Source organism: Scatophagus argus, chromosome 2 (genome assembly GCF_020382885.2).
Source record: "Scatophagus argus isolate fScaArg1 chromosome 2, fScaArg1.pri, whole genome shotgun sequence".
Taxonomy (NCBI): Eukaryota; Metazoa; Chordata; class Actinopteri; family Scatophagidae; genus Scatophagus; species Scatophagus argus.
The window spans coordinates 233,373-255,240 of record NC_058494.1 but is presented as its reverse complement, the minus strand read 5'-3'; the positions used below and the strand labels follow the sequence as shown (position 1 = coordinate 255,240).

The window sequence follows — 21,868 nt, the reverse complement described above, 5'->3', positions numbered from 1 at the left end:
ATTTCACACACCTTACAGAAGATGGGAGAGGGAGAGGCAGAGGGAGAGGGAGAGCGGAAGAAAAAGTGGAAGAAGCCATGCTAGCACTAAGCTTAGCCGAGCTGAGTGACAGAGACAGAACAGGGATTGGGAAAGGAAAGAATCCAGAGGATCATGCAGTTAAACTTTTCTTAAAGTGCTTGTGTACTTATTTGTCAAAGCCAACCACAGTGAAAGCTAACACAAAGTATGTCGATTGAAGTAAATCCACACCACCGAGCACCAAAAGCAGGCAAGTAAATGAGTAAGACAGAGCAGAAACAGGAAGTGATGCAATATGTTACCTAACCATCAGCAGGAGAATTAGGAATACTCTATCAAACTGAGTTTGATAGGATCAATGACTAGGAGCCAAGCGATAAAGGTGAGTTTTAAGAAGAGATTTGAACACTGAGGTTGCCCGCCTGAGATCATCTGGCAAGGAGTTTCAGAGTTTGGGGACGTGAACAATGAAGGTGCGGTCACCCTGGGTGGAACAGACTATTTCTGGTTCTTTAAAGACAGAGTGGGATTGCATGCGAATATCGTTGGTTTTTGTTATGAAATAATTGAGAAATTTGTCACATTTCTCTGGAGAGGGTTCAACAGACTCATTGGCAGGGGGATTCAATACAGAATTGACTGTTTTAAAAAGGATTATGACTATTTGTTGTTGTGAGTTTAGAAAAATAGTCATTTCTATCTTCTCTGACGCAACGTTGATAAGTAAACATTAAGTTTTTTAAAGACATCAGGGATGATGATTGTCTGTCTTGCTTCCATTTTCTCTCAGCCTTCCTGCAATTTCTTTTTATGTTCCTTGTCTCTGAATTTCCCCATTGTGGGACAATGAAGGAAATCTTATCTTATCTTATTAAGTCAGGGCAGGGCTGCAGGCTTTAACACTTTGCATCTGACTGGAGTTATGGAGCTAAAATGCGAGTGCATGTGCTGTTAAAGGTACTAACAAGCACATCTACTGTGGTGCCATTATCATTCTTTGATTACCAATTTTCAGAAAAAGCTTGACAGAAAACTGGAACAGAGAGTGAGCTCAGAGGGCAAGAGTAGATTGTTTGGTGGGTTTAGGGTCAGGAAGAAGGAGCGGAACCTGGAACTGAACTGCGCTGTGGTCAGAAACAGGAAAAACCATGCCTGCCTAGCCATGATGTCATTATACCCTGAGTACGAAATCACAGTGCGCACAGATGGATGCATGTCAAGGAGGGCTGGGATAGGTTCATTAAAGTCAGTAATCTTGCTTCCAGAGAGGCAAGACAGGTGATACCACCAGGAACACTTAGATAAGGGATTATGGAGTCCCGAACCACTAAAATCTCAGGAGAGATCGAATCCAGACTGCCTTTGTATATTGCAAGTTTTGAGTTGAATTCGAGCCTGGTAATTAACGACGTGGGAGAGTGCATGTAAGTCGAGTGATTAGCTAGCTCAGTTGTTCGAGCGAGAGCAAAACTTACAAGCCAGAGCTTTGCAAGGAGCCTGCAGCGCCAAGAGAGCAGATTTCACTCAGAGAGCTTGTAAAGTATTTTAGATGGAGACTTATGACCACCGCTGACATGAAACGGCTCTAGTAAGTCAATCCAAATCGTTTCTCTGGCAGGATCTGTTGTATGATTTCTCCGTTGTATACTTTCTTTCAAATAAATTTTCTTGATTGAAATGTTGGGCGATGTCTCAGCAGAGGTTAGTGGCGTGTGACGTCACAGAAAAAAAGTCCATGGAATATTAACTTTCTGTTGTGCCATGCACAATCTTAACAGGTGACAGTTCAGCTTAGTTGTCAGAGCAGAATCTCTTACTTAAATGACTCATATGAGCAGTCTCTCAAAGTTCTTGTGTTTCTTCCTTATTATTCTTTTGTAGGTTCCAGTAGGCTTGTAGACACCACTGCTTGCAGCTCTCTCTCTCATCAACTTCACTGTGAAAACCACAAAGCAAGCAGGCTGAGAAACCAAACTAAGTGATACAGCACCTACACAGCACAATACATTTCACTACCAGTATGGTTGTGGAGATGGATTTTATCCCAGTAGATTTTATTATGATTATATTTGTTCATACTCAGAATGACTCATTCAAGTCAGAAAAGTGAGCTAACCTATGTACATTCATCAATTCAATTCAGTTCAATTCAGTTTATTTATATAGTGCCAATTCACAACAAAAGTTATCTCATGACACTTTCCCATTTGAGCAGGTCTAGACCAAACTCTTTAATTAAACTGTAAATACAGAGAGCCCAACATTCCCCCTTGAGCAAGCACTTGGCGACAGTGGCGAGGAAAAACTGCCTTTCAGAAGGCAGAAACCTCGGAGCAGACCCCAGCTCAAGATGGGCGGCCATCTGCCTTTTGGATCAGTGTGAACTGTGGGCCTGCATCTGGTTGGTGAGAAGTTGAATGTCAGGTTCCATTTTAGTCACAGCCAGTCTCAAACACTGATGCAGATGTTCATCTGTCAATCTTGATCTCATCGGAGTTTTCAGGTATTTCATGCATGAAAAGGTTTGCTTGCAAAAAGTGTGGACATCTTCATGGTGTGTTTTTTAATGTTAGGGTACGTGTCATTTGAGAGGGCAGCATAGAAGTCAATGAGACTGTTGGGCTTGAATGCGTCTTTCAGAACATCACAGTTCTGTAACTCGGCCAACTCAAACTGATAAGAAGGCTGGGCTTCATCGATGTCGGCAACACAGGGGTTCTGGAAAGAAGGATTTCGTTTGCATTAACATGTAGTTCATGGAATAGCACACCGAACTCCGCTTTCAGCATTTCCAGTGCTTCCACACATTTTTCAGCTGGGAACGGGACCGCTGGGTTCTCTGCAGAGAGGTTTTGGGTAGCAGGGAGATGGATGATGTTGTGTTTTTTCACTTGTTCCAAAAGCAGCGTTAGTTTCACCTCAAATGCTTTTATGTGGGAATACATATCGCAAATGAGTTTCCCCTGGCCTTGTAGCTGCAAGTTAAGGCTGTTCAGCATTTCTGTCACAATGCGAGGTGCCATTTCCATTCTGGGTCGATCAGCTCTGGGACCGTTTTGTCTTTTGAATGAAGAAATGCGTTAATTTTGGGTAGCAGCTTGTAAAAACGCCTCAAAACACTGCCCTGGCTCAACCATCGGACCTCTGTGTAGTACAGCACATCGCCGTGCGCAGATTCCAGTTGAAACAGGAATTGTTGGAACTGCCTGTGTTTAAGTCCCTTTGCTCTGATGAATTTTATGCGTGACACCACAACCTTCATGACAGAATCCCACTTCAACACTTTGCAGCACATTGCTTGCTGGTGAATTAGACAGTGGACCTGTAGCGGGGCGGTGAGACCACGTTCTTCCATCTCCCAGTTCATGAGTCCTATTAGACCCCGAGACGTGCCCACCATACTAGGAGCTCCGTCAGTTGTGATGCTGGCAAGCTTTGACCAGTCCAGGTCCAACTCTTCCATGGTTTGGCATCCAGTGCTAATGAAAAAAAGTCAAATTGGTTCGTCTTCTGCTGCAGCTGGGCATATACATGATTGTACTCGCCGACAGACTCACGACATTAAAGACATCTTTCTTCTCGGGACACCCCCCCACCCCCCACCCACTCTTCGCCGCGACTATAAATAATAGTAATAATAATATGTAATAATATGATGCTAACAGTGCTCGCTGGTTTACTGAACTAGCATTCACAAAGCGGGATGATTGTTAGCAATATTCGGCACGTTTTCGCTGAAAAAACTCCAGCGGCTTATCAGCATTATTGGGATGTAATGTCTTCAAGTGGCACCTTAATTTATTTGGCTTCATGCTGTCCGCTGCCAGCATTTTTAGACACACTAAACACACCGGTCTTTCGTCTCCCACTGTGGCCACAGTGAAGCCAAGCGCTACATATGCTTCGTCACATTTCCTCGTCTTAGCTTTCGGGTGAGTTACTTTTGTCTCATTATCTTTGTCTTTCTCCGCCTTTCTTTTCATCCCTGTTAAAAATTTCTTCATGTTGTCTCTTAAGGGTTCGTTTACTGCAGTTCATATCGCCTGCTCGGTGCAAAAAAAACGCTACACCATAGAGCTAATACTCCCTGCGCATGAGAGAGAGAGCGCCACTGCCAACTACTGTAGTGGATGTGCAATTACACTTTATTCTAGTACGGCGAAAAAAAAGCATGTTCCCCAGGGTCACACGCCTTCCCCCTGGCATCGCACCACTATTTGAGAAGGACTGCTCTAGGTCATGGCTGCAGATGTAACCAACTGTACCTAATGAGTAAAGCTCGCATCAGCCCAATAACAAAACTGTAAATATTATGAAATGTTAATGGAATAATTTGGATAACAAGCCAACTCACTCAGATAGATTTGTTTCTACTCCATTAATACCGCAACACTGCAATGCCAGTGAAAGCAGACCCTCCCTTCTGTAAATTTATTGAGCTTTACGTTGTAAAATTTCACATTCTACAACAAGTAAAAAATAAGTTAAGTAAGTTTAAAAAAGTGTTTGACAGGGCTCTTGAACAATTTCTAAAAGAATACAAACTCTTTTTATTTTGTATTACAGATCACACTGATGAGCACTGATAGACCTCATCTTTCATTTTTGAGGTTTTCCAGCATCCAGCCCCATTTGTTTTCTAAGATAGATATCCTCAACTGAGAGTGATTTTTTGGTTCTTAGTAGTTTATCCCTAGATGGTTTTCCTCTGCTTAGAGTGATCTTTGGTTCTTAGAAGTTTTTTCCTTAGTTATTTATTTCCTCCTGTAGGAGTGATTTTCTGTTTTACTAGATTATAGAAGAATTCTTAACCTAGTTAGAGCCTTTCGCCTAGAATAATTTCATAGCCTTTTCTCTGATGCTCTGTGAGAGGTTTGATTGGGGCTGGAGAATAAACTCTATTTTTTATCACTATCTCTGCGTCTGAGTCCTGCGTGAGCCAAAACCTGACAAAATGAGATTAATGGGTTACTGACGTACGTTGAGTCTGTGGCAGGGTTTCATTGTCACAAGAGTGGATCTCTTTTAACGTGGTTAGATCAGCATAGTAACTTCTGCTGTGGACCAAACCTAGTCCAGAGGGGGTTCTGTTCAGATTGAAATGGTTATAAATAGCACTGCTCTTTAAATTTTACACAGCATATGATACTAAAAGAATTATGAGGGCACTGTAATGATTTGTGGTATTTTACCTCAGGCCACTAGGTGTCAGTGGCATTCCTTAAAGAGATGTAAGTTTAGGTAAAAAAGATCGGATTTAGAACAGACAAAGCATGGTTAAGATGTCATGTAATTTACTCTGTCTCAGTAAAAGAAACATTGGGATGTTATAATTGGCCTTTACTGTGTACACTTTATTTGTGTACACTGTATTTTTCTACTGAACTCGTGTAACCTACTGTGCGTCCTTGAATGTACTGGATGTAATATGACTGGCCTGTTCACCTCAGAGATAGCTGGCCAATGACCCTCAGCTGTGAGTAAATTCAACCTCTGCACTGGGCAGCGGAAGATAAATTTAAACTACATTCGGTTCGGTTCCTGCTGACTGAAATCCTGCGAGAGTCACTCAGAGCGTCACATGACCCATTCTGTGGGAGCATGCACACAATCTGAAGCCTGAGTGAACAACAAAAAAGTCGATAACCACCTCTGTGACACTTATCTGTGACTGGAGTTGTAGCTTTTGCAGAGCCTGCTCACACAAAGAAAGCCTGTCTATGTTAAACCTGATTTGATTACCCCTCAGATCAACTAGTGCACCAAACAACAATAATAGTGCCTTCCAAAATAATGTGGAACTGAATTCTAGTTTTCAAGCAGGTTAGCATCTGGCTAATTAAACTCTACAAGCATTCAAACTTACCACACTGGAGAATTAGACAGTCACTGATAACGGATAGCTGACACCAGAATAATTGCTCCAACACAACCTAAATGTGGGACCAAACTCTCCTGACTAGCAACCAATCCAAACTACCAAATAAATGGAGATATGATGGCGGAGCGTATGGATGCGGCAACTCGCAGCTCCCAGACTGTGGTGTTATTTTTGCTACTTTTGTGTTTTCTGTGCTGTTTTTCGTGCTTCTCGGCACACGTTAATAACCATTACAGTCGACAGACCTTACTGGAAATTGGTTTTACGGACAAGTTTCACCATTCACATGGCATTCCTACGGAGATTGCGAGACCAACGGGTGTCACCTGGATTGTTATCCGTGCCGGCAGGAGACGGAGGAGAGACGGGAAGCAGAAGTGGGGATGTCGCTCAGGAAAACCAGGATCTGACAGTATTCAGAGGGAGTGATGGAATACATTGCATTCTGCATGGGGACTGTCTCTGTAGTGAAATACATCCGGGTCTTTCCCAATCAAATCCCTGGATGACCAGTGAGGTCTGACTACTCCTAAAAGGCCGTAACACTCCTTCAGGTCAGGTGACAAAGAACTATACAGTGTTGCTAGAGCTGACCTGAGGGGAGGAATCAGAAAGGCCACGGATAACAGGAGTAAAATAGAGGACCACCTCTCCAACAGCAATCCTTGGCAGGTGTGGGACTACAGCAGCTGACCAACTTCAGGGGACAGACCAGGACAGCTGCACACTCCAGCTCCGCACTGGTGGAAGAACTGAACACATTTTTCTCATGCTTCGAGACTACACCACAACAGTCTGCAATCACACTACCTATGCCTCAATCTGTTCCCAGCTCCAAACCACTGACTGTGCAGGCACAGGATGTGGTATGGATGTTCAGCAGGGTGAACCCCAGGAAAGCGGCTGGGCCCAATGGTGTTCCCGGTAAGGTACTAAAGGCCTGTGCCGACCAGCTCTCCCAGGTTTTCACAAAAATTTTCAACCTGTCTCTGGCACAGGCTTCCATTCCTGCCTGTCTGAAGTCATTCAGCATTATTTCCATACCCAAAAAATCATTCGCAGCCAGCCTCACTGACTACCGTCCAGTTGCACTCACCCCTGTCATCACCAAGTGCCTGGAATGGTTGGTCCTAGGCCACATCAAAGATTGCTTCCCTCCAACCATCTGAGGACACCATATCCATCACCCTCCGTAATGTGCTGAGTCACCTGGAACACAGAGACACCTACACAAGGGTGCTCTTTGTAGACTACAGCTCAGCCTTTAGTACAATCATTCCCGACATCCTAGTCAGCAAACTGTCCAACCTAGGACTCCACTCACTCATCTGTTCCTGAATCAAGAACTTTCTCACAAACAGACCACAGACAGTTAAACTCGGACCTCACCTCTCCTCCACCCGGACACTGAGCACAGGGATGTGTGCTGAGTCCACTGATCTACACCCTCTAGACCCCAGACTGAAGACCAGCCCACACCAGCAACACCATAGTGAAGTTTGTGGATGACACTACCGTGGTGGGGCTGATCTCTGGGGATGATGAGTCTGCCTACAGAGATGAAGTCTGTATGGGGTCAGGGTAACAATTTAATCCTAAACACCACTAAGACCAAGGAGATTATCCTGGACTTCAGGGAGCACACAGCAGACCCACCCCTACTTCACATCAACGGTGACTGCATGGAGAGGGTCCACAGCTTCACCTTCCTTAGGTCAACATTAGTGGCTTCACAACAAAAAATGATGTTCTGAAACACTCATAATACATGAAAAGTTATGATTACTATACAAAATATTAGCATTTTCTGAATCCCCCTCACACAGTACATTAATAATTTCAGCTACTAACAACTAACTGAAACTACCATATGGACTAATGTTGAATGTGTAAATCTTACTCTGATCCGTGTACCAGCTCCAGGATACTCCTTCTCTTCCAGTGCCTCCCATCTCTGGTCAAACTTTGCCACCACAGGATCATCAAAATCTACTATCTGAAAGCCAGACACATTCGCACCTCCATATTGGATTTTAGAGAGGTCACCATCCACAAAACCCTGGAACAAGATGAAAAACATTGAAATTTACATAAAACAAAACAAAACAAAAAATCCAACTACATTTATGCTGATGTAGCTTCTCAGTCATCTCGGTCAACCTAATTTGAGATGCCACTGTTTCAGATGGCAGCCTGCAGCTGCAGCTCCCATCGTGTTTTTTAACCTTTGTCTGTTTGTTGGTTTATTCCTGTTTGTTGGTTTTTCTGATTAATCACAACCTGTTCATAAAAGCTGTGACAATGGCTGGGCATAGTTTTGTTACTTTTCTCTGCATTCTTCTGTCCCTCTTTCTACTCTTTGTAACAGAGTTAAACCATCTGGGGAGGCATCTCAAGACTTCACTTTAGGGTGGCTGAAAGTTGGTGTTGGTTGGTTAAGCCACCTGTGTTCAATGATTTTTGTTCTATCTGGACATAGACAGCCTCTTTCACACCTCCCCATCAATCTCAGAACTGAAGAGGCCTTTCGGATTAGAGGTGAAACATCTTCAACAACCCAAAGACAACCTTTGCTTCTAGCAGTTCAAACAATTGTATATGTTTGCACTTTTGTCAAAATAATATTTTTTAGGTCTGGTCTGTACTGGTATATATGATTTTTACCATATATTATTAATTCCCAGTCTGAATGAAATCATTATCTGTTGCCACCAGCAGCCTACCTTTACTTCCTTGATTACTTGCTCTTGTATTTTTAACTTTTTGACCACCCAACAGCCTGAAACTACTATTTGACACCAAAGTGCCTTTTAACAATGGCCTTTTAACCATATCTTCATCAGCCATGCATAAGCAGCATTTGGTCAGGTTGAACCAGAGGCAGGGACTCACCAAGTTAGCGATGATATAGTGATATCCCTTCACATGTCTGCCTATAGTGATCACCTGAGGGGGAAAAAAATACAAACTGTCTCAATAACAAACAAGAACAGAATAACTGTCAATATATGTTTTTTTTTAAACATCTGCAAGTCCTCATTGCGGTTCAGCAGAAAACATGAATCTCCAAAGAAGTTTTTAGCTTACACTTACACATAATAATTTTGTGAGTTTTCAAAGGTTATTTCAAGCCATAAACACAATACTATATTTCAATCTGTCAGAAAAAATTAAAATCACAGATTTTGAAGATACATGTTTTTTCCTGGACAGTGACAATATGGCCAGCTAACGGGGATGGAGTGAGAAGGAAATAGGGGGCAAGGAGGAGGAGAGGGCCAGTGAACTTAATCTGCACTTCAACAGATTTGACACCATGGCCCTGACCCACGAACCCCTGGATTACTCTGTTGTCAGCTGCCAACTACGACCAACCCCCACCTTCCCCATGTCTTCACCTTATGTTTGAGTATTCAGAGGGTCCCTGTGGAAGACCTGTGACAAAGATGTCATGTCCTGGTGGCTTCAAGAACTACAGACCCCTGGCACTGACACATTATGAAGACCCTGGAAAGAGCAGCTAAGGCCTATGGTTAGGTCACTCCTGGACCCCCTCCAGTTCACCTACCAGTCCCAGCTAGGAGTTGAGGATGCCATCATCTACTTCCTGAATCGTGTCTATCCTCACTTGGACAAGCCAGTGAGCACTGTGAGGGTTATGCTTTTTGTCTTTTCCAGTGCATTTAACACCATCCGTCCAGCTCTACTAGGTGAGAAGCTAACAGCAATGCAGGTGGATGCCCCCCTTGTGCCTTGGATTGTTAACTACCTGACTGGCAGACCACAGTATGTGTGCCTGCAACACTGTGTGTCAGACAGAGTGGTCAGCAACACTGGGGCCCTGGGCACTGTCACTGGGGACTGTCCTTTCTCCCTTCCTCTTCAACCTCCACCCCACAGACTTCAACAGAGTCTTGCCATCTTCAGAAGTTTGCTGATGACTTGGATGTATCGTTGGATATATATAGTTGGATGTATCAACAAGGGTGGAGACTGAGACAACTTTGTCACATGATCTTTGTCACAAAACCATCTGCAGCTATATGTGACAAAGACCAAGGAACTGGTAGTTCATCTGAGGGGGACCAAGGCTCTGGTGACACCCATTTTCATCCAAGGGCCCCCTGTGGACATTGTGGAGGAATACAAATACCTGCGAGTGCACAAAGACAATAAATTGGACTGGATTAGGGACACTGATGCTGTCTACAGGGCCAAAGGGCCTGACACCTCTGTTTCTTGAGGAGGCTGACGTTGTTTAACATCTACAAGGATGTTTCATGAGTCTGTGGTGGACAGTGCTATCCTGTTTGCTGTTGTGCGCTGAGTCAGCAGGATGAGGACAGTGGATGCTAGCAGACTTTTTGTACAACACTATCATGGACAATGCCTCCCACTCCACAATGTCCTGGTCAGACACAGGAGTTCTTCCAGTGATGCTCTACAGAGTGCCACAAGATGTCATTCCTGCCACTGGCCATCAGACTTTACAACTCCTCCTTGGGCGTGTCAGACACTCTGAATCAACAGACTGTGAGACTGGTTCTACAATTTTCACTGTATTTGCTGCACTGTTTTTGCACAATGTAATGTAAATTTACCACATACACATACACAACGCAGAATACCTGTATATCTTACCTGTATATCTCATCTTATCTTATACCTGCACACTTAATAGTTATTTTTATATTCTAGATATTTTCTTATTTCTATTCTTATTATAATTCTTTAGCCTACTTCTTATCTTGGTTGGAGCAACTGTAACAAACCCAATTTACCCCAGGGATCAATAATGCATTCTGAATCAGTTTCTGATCCTAATTAGGGAGGAAAAAGCAGATAAAACTAAACAAAATCACACAGGAAAAACACAACATACCAAGTCTGACTTGGAGATGTTTCAGTTGGTACATGTTAATGATGAATCCACCGTGCACAAAAAGTTAATCACAAAGTTCCACAAGGTTCTTTTTTTAATGTAATATTATAGGGGAAAACACAATTTTTATTATTTTTAATTGATATTCAGATCATACCAAATTATATTTTCATGAAATTACACAGAAATAAAATGTTATATTTACGTAATCTAGTTCTGTCAACCAGTTCCACAAAACTTGGTTTAAATGTAACCAACAGTGTACAAGTAATTGCAACAACATGTTTTGAAGTAAATCTAACTGAACTGTGTTAATTAAATGCTACATCAAAGAATTATGTGAAATTAACTTAACATTACTTTGAATCTACTGACAAGTACTTCATGTGCACTTAGCATTTTTAGGTTCTACTGATGCTCTTGAATTTTGTTAATTTTCCAGACATTAAAAAATAACTTTATATTTTTAAATTGTAGAGATACTCCATAAAAGATACTCCTATTATGCACCCCCAGGTCACTCCTTTTATTTTAATCATGATAGGAGTTGGTCAGGCTGGATGGGGGTTACTAACTGTGAACACAACTCTTCCACACAAAGCAACAGCAACTTGCTAAAAAATCCTGTAGAACTCAAGCAAAGGACAGCAACATAAGTGAAAGTGTATGGATAGAATATGTGGCAACTTAAAACAACTTACTTGGTCCTCTAAGTATACAGAAAACGAACGTTGCTCCATTTACAGTGAAATATGCTCACAACTTAACTCATAATTACTGTGCATGTGCGGGTGCAGAAAGCCTGTAGGTACATAAAAGTCCATAAGTATGTTTAAAGTGAACTGGTTGCGTTGGTTTGGCATTATTTTGTAGCCTTAACATGTCATATTATTATTTAGACACAACTAAACCTGTTTGTTTTGGCAGTAAAAATTAAATAGTATTAATAATTTCAAAGTAAAACAACTATGTAAAGCAAACAACATCAGCGTTTCATTTCTTAGAGTGCAATCAGTTATAACAGACATAACTGAAGTTATTGTGCTGGGCCATAAACATAGAAAAACACTCATGATATATCTACTTTGGAAAGTATTACATTAAGTCAGAGTATTCTTCTCCTCAACCTGTAATGACACCAAGACCAACCGCTGGGAGAAATTATGATAAAAATGAAGTTAAACAAATGTACAAGAAAAGGTCTTTTTGTTACCAGATGACCTAAGAGAACATCTGAAAATGGTACTGTATTTTACAGATACTACAGAGGATGGATCTGTAGTACACTGAAGGGGTTAAAAAAGCTTGAAGGACAGGGATTATTTATACTAGAGGTGAAAATAAGAGTAACATGACTGGAATCAACCTGCTCCATGATGTCTTTGACTTTGTCTTGTTCACAGTCCAGGATGATTCGTCGCTCCTTACGAATCTCCAGGTCCTAAAAACAGAGAAGTATTTAAAGGTTTAGCACACAGAGTAAGTCACCTGCTGTTTGTAAACACGCTATTCAAAGATACAGTAAGCGAGAGAGATGTTTAATTGATCAGTCTCAATTCCAAATTCTCGGTGTACTGCCCATCATCTTCAATGATAGGAGTCTGTGTGCTGCATTTGTCAACATAATTGGTAAGTAAATGCACCAATACTGACCTTGCTAAAATCACAAAACCTAAAACGGGAAAAAAAATCTTCACTGCACAACCTATTGGCAGTGCCTTTTTCACAGATTCCATAAAGTCTCAGGAATTTTCTTAGATAACAACTGATGTAGCTTTCATCTGTTAAGGAGGCTCTTATTTAATTATTTGCTAACATACATTAGATTTTTTAGGACACAGTAGATCACCTAAACATGCAAAATTCTCAGTGTAGAATACTAATATGTCAAGAGTTCTCAATAATAAATCCAGTTCTATCTAGTAAACTTCCTCTGAAAATCAAAAACTGTTCATAAACTCAACCCACTCAACTTATAATTAGGGCTGGCCTAGGCCTGCCCCTAGTTATGCTGCTATAGACTTAGACTGCCGGGGGTCCTCCCATGATGCACTGAGCTCTTTCTTCTTCTCCCTCTCCTTCTGCACATATTTATGTCCCATTAATGCATATCACTAACTCAACTTCTTCAGTGGAGTCCTTGTACTTTCTCGTCTCGCAGGTTCCCATGGATCATGGTTGAAGCTCCTGCTGCCATCCTGCTCGAAACTCACTGCAATTACTACTGTTTAGTCATAATTTATTTTAATTCTGTTACTACTCTGTACAGCTACTACCATTATTACTGTTACTAATATTGCTATCATAATCACCACAGTACCTCCTGTATACTTCATTATCATTATCTACAGTTCCAATATTTCTAGTATTATTACTGCTGCTATGCATCTCTGCTTGTGTGCTCCTTCTCTCACGCCCCACCAACTCTCCCTCTTTGTCTGTCTACCTCTCTCTCTCTCTCAATCCAACCAGTCAAGGCAGATGGCCGCCCATCTTGAGCCGGAGTCTGCTCCAAGGTTTCCTGCCTTCTAAAAGGCAGTTTTGCCTTGCCATTGTCGCCAAGTGCTTGCTGAGCGGGAATGTTGGGCTCTCTGTATTTCAATTTAATTAAAGAGTTTGGTCTAGACCTGCTCTAACTGGAAAGTGTCATGAGATAACTTTTGTTGTGAATTGGTGCTATATAAATAAACTGAATTCAGTTGAATTGAATTGATGAGACACTCCATGACACAACGGGTCACCAGCCACTTTTCACCTGCTAGGATGGACTTTAAAGGGAAGACATAACAGGTGGGTGGTCCACATTGTTCCATGGACACTATAGTGCTGATCTTGAGATGTAATCAGTAATAGTGGGAAAAGATGCACCACCATCTGACCATTGTGTTTGTTTCTTGTGTATCTTGACAAGCAGAAAATTAGTACCTGAAACACAGAACGATAGGCTTCATCCTTCCTCTCGTCTTTCAGGTTTCCTACATTTATTGCTGTAACAACCCACTTTTTCTCTGAAGCAGTGTCCAGTATTACTTGAAGAGTGGAGAGGCCTACGCACACAAAAATTTTATTAGTCCAATCTGAATACTTATTTATGTACTGTTTTAACTTAATTTTTTCTCTAAAGGGGTAAAAAGACAGGTAAGTCAGGAATGCATACCAGTATTAATTATAATCATGATAATTAATAACTAAAATATTGATATCATGTACATATATAATTACACATATGATTTATCACATAAGTAATCCAGTGCAGATGTTAGCCCTTGCAGATTTTTAGCAGTTATGGCTGCCTTTATATTTATTTATTAAATACACTGTAATTGTTGTTTTTGTACTCTTTTGTACAGCTATGATTAAAAGTCTCTCAACCACACTAGCGTGTGTCTTCAGTGTAATTCATTTACCAAAAATTAGACAAAACACACAGTTAACAAAGTTACAGATGAATTTGGCCAATGGCATTTTCTGCAGATAATGCACTAATTTAATTGTTAATTATTTTGGCCAAGTCTGTATGTCATTGTGGTTACTTATTAAATATAAATAAAACTCTCATTGACAATCAGGTAGAAGCCACTTGGCAGTTTTCATGTCCTACTGAGTGCAGAAATTTTCAAAGTGACACAAGTGTCCTGGCCGGTTGCATGTTCTCTTTTTTCACTCTGATGTCCAATGTTCTGATATTGATTTTTACATCATACCTAAAAAATATGCGGCTTCAATCAATCAAATATTATTTGATTCATATATAATGACATAAATAACAATATAATATAAATATAGCAATATCTATTTTAATTTTCCATGTTGGAAATGGAGGCAGTCCCTCACAACAAAAGGGTCCCAAGTTCAAATTCTTCTCTGGGAGAGGAGGAAGCCGGAGAAACTTGGCAGACCCAGACGTATTGTGAGGGTCTGCTGGGAAAGTCTGGCAGAACCCTCTGTCAGAGGGGTCTTCAACTCACACCTCTGGGAAATCTTTGACCAGATCCTAAGGGAGGCTGGGGAAAACAGCCGAGTGGACCATGTTCTCTGCCTCCATTGTGGAAGCTGCGGTTTGGAGGTGTGGTCATAAGGTCTCTGGTGCAGCGGCAACCCCTAAACCAGGTGGTGGACACCAGAAGTAATGGATTTGTGGACTTTCAGCTGAAGAAGGAGTCCTATCAAGCCTGGCTGGCTTGTGGGAGTCCCTAGGCAGCTGACAGGTATCGGAAGGCCAAATGTGCTGCAGCCCAGGGAGTTGTGGAAGCAAGACCTTAGGTCTGGGAAGATCGGCTTTGAAGGAGGACTATCAGTCAGTTGCGAGGGAATTCTGGCAAACCGCCCGGCGTCTCAGCAGAGGGATGCAGTCCTTCACCAATACTATTTATAGTGGAAATGGGGAGCTGCTGACTTCGACTGGGGACATTGTGGTGGAAGGAATGCTTTGAGGATCTCCTCATTCCTGCTGACACGCTTTTCGTCATGGAAGTAGAGGCTGGTGACCCAGAGGCTGATCCATTGATTACCCAAGCTGAAGTCACTGAGGTAGTTGGGAAGTCGCTCAGTGGCAGAGCACTAGGTGTAGATGAGATCCGTCCTGAGTACCTTAAGTCTCTGGATGTTGTGGGGCTGTCTTGTCTGACACACCTCTGCAACATTATGTAGAGGTCAGGGACAGTGCCCCTGGAATGGCAGACCAAGGTGGTGGTCACTCTTTTAAAGAAAGGGGACCTGAGGGTGTAACCACATTCCTCAGCCTCCCTGGGAAAGTTTATTCCAGAGTGCTGGAGAGAAGAATTCGGCCGATAGTTGAACCTCGGATCCAGGAGGAATAATGTGGTTTTCGCCCTGGTCATGGAACGCTGGACCAGCCCTATACCCTCCACAGGGTGTTCGAGGGTTCATGGGAGTTTGCCCAACCAGTCCACATGTGTTTTGTGGACTTGGAGAAGGCATTTGACCATGTTCCCCGCGACATCCTGTGGGAGGTGCTCCGGGAGTATGAGGTCCGGGGCTCTTTGCTGAGGGCTGTGTGGTCTCTGTACTCCCAGAGCAGGAGTCTGGTTCACATCGTCGGCAATAAGTCAGACCTGTTCCCAGTGCATGCTGGACTCTGACAGGGTTTTCTCGGTGCATCCAGGGACTGGAGGGTGTCTGGTTTGGAAATCACAGGATTTCATCTGTGCTTTTTGCAGACAATGTTGTCCTGTTGGCGTCTTCGAGCCAGGACCTTCAGCATTCACTGGGGAGGTCTGCAGCCGAGTGTGAAGCAGCTGGGATGAGAATCAGCACCTCCAAATACGAGGCCATGGTTCTCAACCAGAAAAAGGTGGTCTGCCCCCTCCAGATCAGAGGAGAGTTCCTGTATCAAGTGGAGGAGTTCAAGTATCTTGGGGTCTTGTTCACAAGTGAAGGCAGATGGGAGTGTGAGATTGACAGACGGATCAGTGCAGTGACAGCACCAATGAGGTCAATGTATCGGTCCATCGTTGTGAAGAAAGAGCTGAGCCAAAAGGTGAGGATCTCGATTTACCAGTCAATCTACATTCCTACCTGTGGTCATGAACTTTGGGTCACAACTGAAAGAACGAGATCTCGGATACAAGTGGCTGAAATGAGCTTCCTCCGCAGGGTGGCGGAGCACTCCCTTAGAGATAGGGTGACAAGCTCTGTCATCTGGGAGGAGCTCTTAGTAGAGCTGCTGCTCCTCCACATTGAGAGGAGTCCGCTGAGGTGGCTCAGGCATCTGTTTCAGATGCCACCTGGACACCTCTCTGGGGAGGTGTTCCGGGCATATCCCACCAGGAGGAGGCCCCAAGGCAGACCCAGGAATCCACAATTTATGTTACAGTCAGATTAAATTCATTTTTCCCCTCAAAATTCTACAAAATACCCCATACTGAAAAGTGAATCAAGTTTGCTTGAATTTTTATTTGCAAATGTATTAAAAATAAAAAAAACAAAAATATAACATGTACATAAGTATTCAAACCCTGTGATCTACACTTTGTTGAAGCTTTGGCAAAGCCACTCCTTTGTGATGTTGGCTGTATGCTTAGGGTCATTGTTCTGTCGGAAGAGAAACCTTCACCGCAGTCTGTGGTCCACTGCACTCTGGAGCAGGTTGTCAGCAAGGACGTCTCTGTACATTGCTGCTCCTTGAGAGATTTTCTACATAGTAATATTTTATAAGTTTTTCAATCTGCCTTTAGAGCTAATCATAGCACAGAGATGGCATTGGTCAAAGTCACAAATGACCTTCTAGTTGCATTAGAAAAGGGACTTAGTGCTGCATTTGACATCATTGACCATTCTATCTTATGACACAGGTTGGAACACTTAATTGGCATTAAAGGAACTGCACTGAGCTGGTTTCAGTCCTATTTATCAGACCAATCTCAGTTTGCTTGTTAATGATGCATCATCCATACTCAGTTCCCCAAGGTTCTGTCCTGGGACCAATACTGTACCTTTGTATGTTCCCCATTGGTGATATTAATAGGAAACACTGCATACATTTTCATTGTTATGCAGATGACACACAATTGTACTGTCAACGAAACCAGATGAAACAAATCAGCTAGTCAAGCTTCAGGCAAGTCTTAAAGACATGAAAACCTGGATGACTTAGAATTTTCTGCTTCTAAATTCAAACAAAACTGAAGTTATTATTCTGGGCCCTAAACACCTTAGAAACAAATTATGCAATGATACAGCAACTCCAGATGGCTTACCCTTGGCCTCAAGCCCCATTGTAAGGAATGAAGGAGTTATTTTTGACCAAGACATGTCCTTTAACTCACACATAACACATTTTAAAGACTGCATTCTTTCACCTCCGCAATATTGCAAAAATTAGGCACATTCTGAGTCAGAAAGATCCAGAAAAATTAGTCCATGCATGTGTTACTTCCAGGCTGGATTATTGTAACTCCCTTCTATTAGGCTGCCCCAGTAAGTCTCTAAAGACTCTACACCTAATCCAGAACGCTGCTGCACGATTACTTACAACAACCAGCATTAGAGATCATATTTCTCCCATACTGGTTTATCTACATTGGCTGCCTGTAAAATCCAGTTTAAAATTCTTCTCCTCACATATAAAGCTCTGAACGGCCAAGCCCCATCATATCTTAAAGAGTTGACAGCTCCCTGTTATCCCACCAGAGCTTTGTGTTCCCAAAATGCAGGGTTACTTGTGGTTGCTAGAGCCTTCAAAGGTAGATTGGGAACCAGACACACTCTCTACATTTAAGAGTAGATTTAAAACCTTCCTTTTTGGTAAATCTTACAGTTAGGGCTGACCTAGGCTAGTCCCCAGTTATGCTGCTATAGGCTTAGACTGCCAGGGGATCTCCCAAGATGCACTGAGCTCTCTCTTCCTCTCCCTCTCCTTCTGCACACACTTATGTCCCATGTCCCACATTACCCCTGTTCTTGCATCTCTCCACTGGCTTCCAGTAAAATTTTGATTCAACCTGTTTTTATCCTCTTCCTTCCATATTCTACCTGGTCATTCCATTCATCAAATCTTGGCATTTTACCCATATCTCAAGAGAGTGTCTCAAGACACTGTGGAAGACATCCTGCCTTGTACAGTCCCTAAGAAGTCGATGTCATCTGACCTGGCAGACCACAGACCAGTCGCCCTCACATCTCATGTGATGAAGGTTACACCGAGGCTCTGCACAAGAATGGGATGAGCAGACTCTATTTCCTGAGGAAGCTGAGATCCTTCAAAATGTGCAGCAAGATGTTGGAGATCTTTTACCAGTCTGTTGTTGACAGTGCCATTTTCTCTGCTGTTGTGTGTTGGGGCCAGTGACACCAACAGACTTGATAAGATCATCAAGAAGGCTGGCTCTGTGCTTGGTCTCAGGCTGGAGTCCAACCGTGGTGGAGAGGAAGTCGCTGAACAAACTGTTATCCATCATGGACAATAATCAACACCCTCTCCATCACACAGCTGACAGACAGCGGAGCACCTTTTCCCACAGGCTGCTACAGCTCCGCTGTCGAAGGGACAGATACAGCAAATCTTTCTTGCCACATGCCATCACACTGTACAAGAACAGCTAAACTCTGGTCATAACATACAGTCACTCGGCACTTTATATATTTTACACACTTGGTTCACTGCACCTTACATTCTACTTTATTATGCACATAACATTACACTGCTTATTTGCTGTATATACACTTTTATATACACTTTTTATATTGCTTTGTTTGTTGCTATTTTTAACATATTTTGTGTAGTTTATTGTGTGTAATGCTGCTGCTGCACTGTAATTTCCCAGCCTGGGATCAATAAAGTATATCCATCTATCTATCTATGTATGTATCAATCAAGACAAAAGGTGACATTTAACTTGAACAAGTCACTATGCAATAGTAACCATCTCCTATGTGCAATAATGTATTTTTTACTCTTTTTACTGCAATAATGTAAATATTCCTGAGATATTACAAATATTGTGTGTTTTTTATGTTTTCCTTATTTATTTTTAAATATTTATGTTTGTACTTTTTTACTAATCTGTATTTTTTATTTGGTGTCCCTGTGCTGCTGTGATGTTGCAAATTTCCCCACTGTGGGACTAATAAAGGATTACCTTATCTTAAAGCAGAATTGTCCAACCTGGATAGAGCTTTCCAGTCTAGAAACCTTTGGTACAGGAGGCCAGGGTTCAAAACCCAATAAGGACGGGGCTACAAACGCAGTGCAGACCCTTAGGCAAGGTCCTTAATGCTATTGGATGTTGACCGGTAGAGAAATGGGTTACTGGAACAAAGGCATTTGTGGACAAAAGTGGATAAAAGGGAACTTTTGGAATCCAGAGAGAGGATACATGCAGAGGCTCTGGGACATATGGATGTTTCGAAAACCAACATGTATGCTAACAAAGAGGCAAACTAGCACAGTGTTCCAACATCTGCAAATGGAAACTGCTATCACACCTAGAGATCAATGAGGTACAATGAGGTACAACAATGCTATGACAAGGGGGAGCCAGGACTACAGGTCAAGGGGGGAGATATAATCATCTCCCCCATTCCGAGATCGCTCCACATTATCTGTTTTGTTTTTGTTTTGTTAAGGAAAACCAAGTGAAAAGATGTTATCTTATCTTAAAATATTACTTAATTACCAATGATGGAATTGAAATTAAAAAGGAATGTGTACACAGGAAGTAGGGGTGCTCTACGCTAAAAACAAACAAAAAAGTAACAGAAAAATCACCACTTGATTCGGTATGAATTATTTGGATTTGCAGCAGACAGAGAGAGAGAGAGAAAGCTCATGTGGACAAGCAAAAAGAGGGAGTGTGAGAATATGACAGAAATGTAGACGTGATATAAAAGCTATTGTTGACACAAAGACTAATGTTTTTCTACAGTTCTGTGGTTTAACAGTGTATGAGTGTATGTGTATGAACTACATTGCAGAGTGGAGTGCCTGATTTCTCAAGATAATTTCTCCTTGTCTCATTGTGTTATGACAATTTGGAACAAACTGGGGCGGCACGGTGGTGCCGTGGTTAGCACTGTCGCCTCATAGCAAGAGGGTTCCAGGTTCGAATCCCGGTCTAGGCCCTTCTATGTGGAGTTTGCATGTTCTCCCTGTGCCTGCGTGGGTTTTCTCCGGGTACTCCGGCTTCCTCCCACAATACCAAAAACATGCACATTAGGTTAATTGGCTACTCTAAATTGCCCCTAGGTGTGAGAGTGTGTGGTTGTTTGTCTTTGTGTGTTGGCCCTGCGATTGACTGGCGACCAGTTCAGGGTGTACCCCGCCTCTCGCCCGTAGTCAGCTGGGATGGGCTCCAGCTCCCCCGCGACCCGCGATAAGCGGTATAGAAAGTGGATGGATGAAACAAACTGTGCTACAGATTCAGTCAATCAAATTTGTCTTTAACCTAGTTTATTGTGTGTTTTGTCACCTTTTTGGCAAATATGCAGTGGAAAAAGATATAGAGAGCATCTGTAACCATAACTGTACAAGACTGTACAAAAAACTCTCACATTAATAAACAGTAAAAAGAAAACCAAATGAATTAGTCAACAAAAGTTTCAACAAATATTTGCTAAGAGTTATTAACACAATATTAGCATAATGTATTAATAACATGATCTTAATAACTCAGTTTTCAAATGTCACAGTTACTGTCAATACCGGTATATATTTCCGCACACTTAGATCCATGCACTGTTTAACTTAAGTGAAATTCAATCAGTTTAGTAACTAGGATGGATTTTGAAAAAGTAAAATTATTGAATCTTTTGTAGTAATAAAGAATTTAATTAATCAATAACGAATCATAAAATAAAACAGAGTATTATTATTATTGTTGTTGTTGTTGTTATTGTTGTTATTGTTATTATTATACAAAACTATTAAAAAAACAGTGTACAAATTTAATAATTATTTGACATTTTAATGGCCAATAAGAATAAGAAAATGCAATGTTAATCTATCAATAAATAGATCAAATTGAAGTGGGATTTACCAGAACAATACAAAACAGCAAATGAAATACATAGATAATATTATTCAAAAGTCAATTTTGAATGTATCTTGTATCTAAGTAGTATCTAAGATCTAAGTATGTATCTAAGAGAAATAATTAACTGAATTCACAAATGGAATTAAGAATACAGATATCAATCAGGTATTTAAAAGGGCATATTATCTCAAGGAAATTCAATCGCTTTCCTTGAGATAACCATGACCTGGATGAATGAGAATATTCACAGGCAAAAGGGCATATTAATTTCCCATTCATTTGCAATTCCTATCAGCCAGTCGATTTTCTTAGTCTTCTCCTTTTAGTCTCTCTCTTTAGCCTTTCTGTGATACTTTGGGTGTTGCAACTTGCAAGGCAATACAAATTTGCCATGGGATATAACAAGCTCTTTAATTGGTTACTGAGCCTCACACACCTCATAGCTGTCATCTTACAACAATGTTCAGATGCAAAATAGGCACTTTAGGATTTCATTCTCTGAAAATGTCCAAATGAGGCCAGCAGTAACTTAGATTAAAGCTTTAAAGTTGAAGAGATTGCCAGGGAAAGGAGCACCAATCCCCAGTGTTT

The 21,868-nt window shown here is 41.8% G+C and overlaps 1 protein-coding gene across 5 annotated transcripts in view; it reads right to left on the bottom strand.

Annotated features, from left to right (window-relative positions):
• Positions 1-21,868, bottom strand: part of LOC124064720 (glutamate receptor 2-like) — a 151,037-nt gene that overhangs the window by 89,541 nt on the left and 39,628 nt on the right. For 4 of the 5 annotated variants that reach the window (XR_006844306.1, XM_046399427.1, XM_046399409.1 and 1 more), the window contains 4 exons: positions 13,710-13,831; positions 12,151-12,225; positions 8,795-8,848; positions 7,803-7,961 (listed from right to left, as the gene is read on the bottom strand). Coding sequence is in view for 4 of the 5 variants with exons in the window: in XM_046399427.1 (XP_046255383.1) it covers positions 7,803-7,961; positions 8,795-8,848; positions 12,151-12,225; positions 13,710-13,831 (410 nt within the window). In the remaining variant the exon portion in view is untranslated. The remainder of the gene's footprint in view (positions 1-7,802; positions 7,962-8,794; positions 8,849-12,150; positions 12,226-13,709; positions 13,832-21,868) is intronic. The other variant, XM_046399418.1, reaches the window with a different exon arrangement.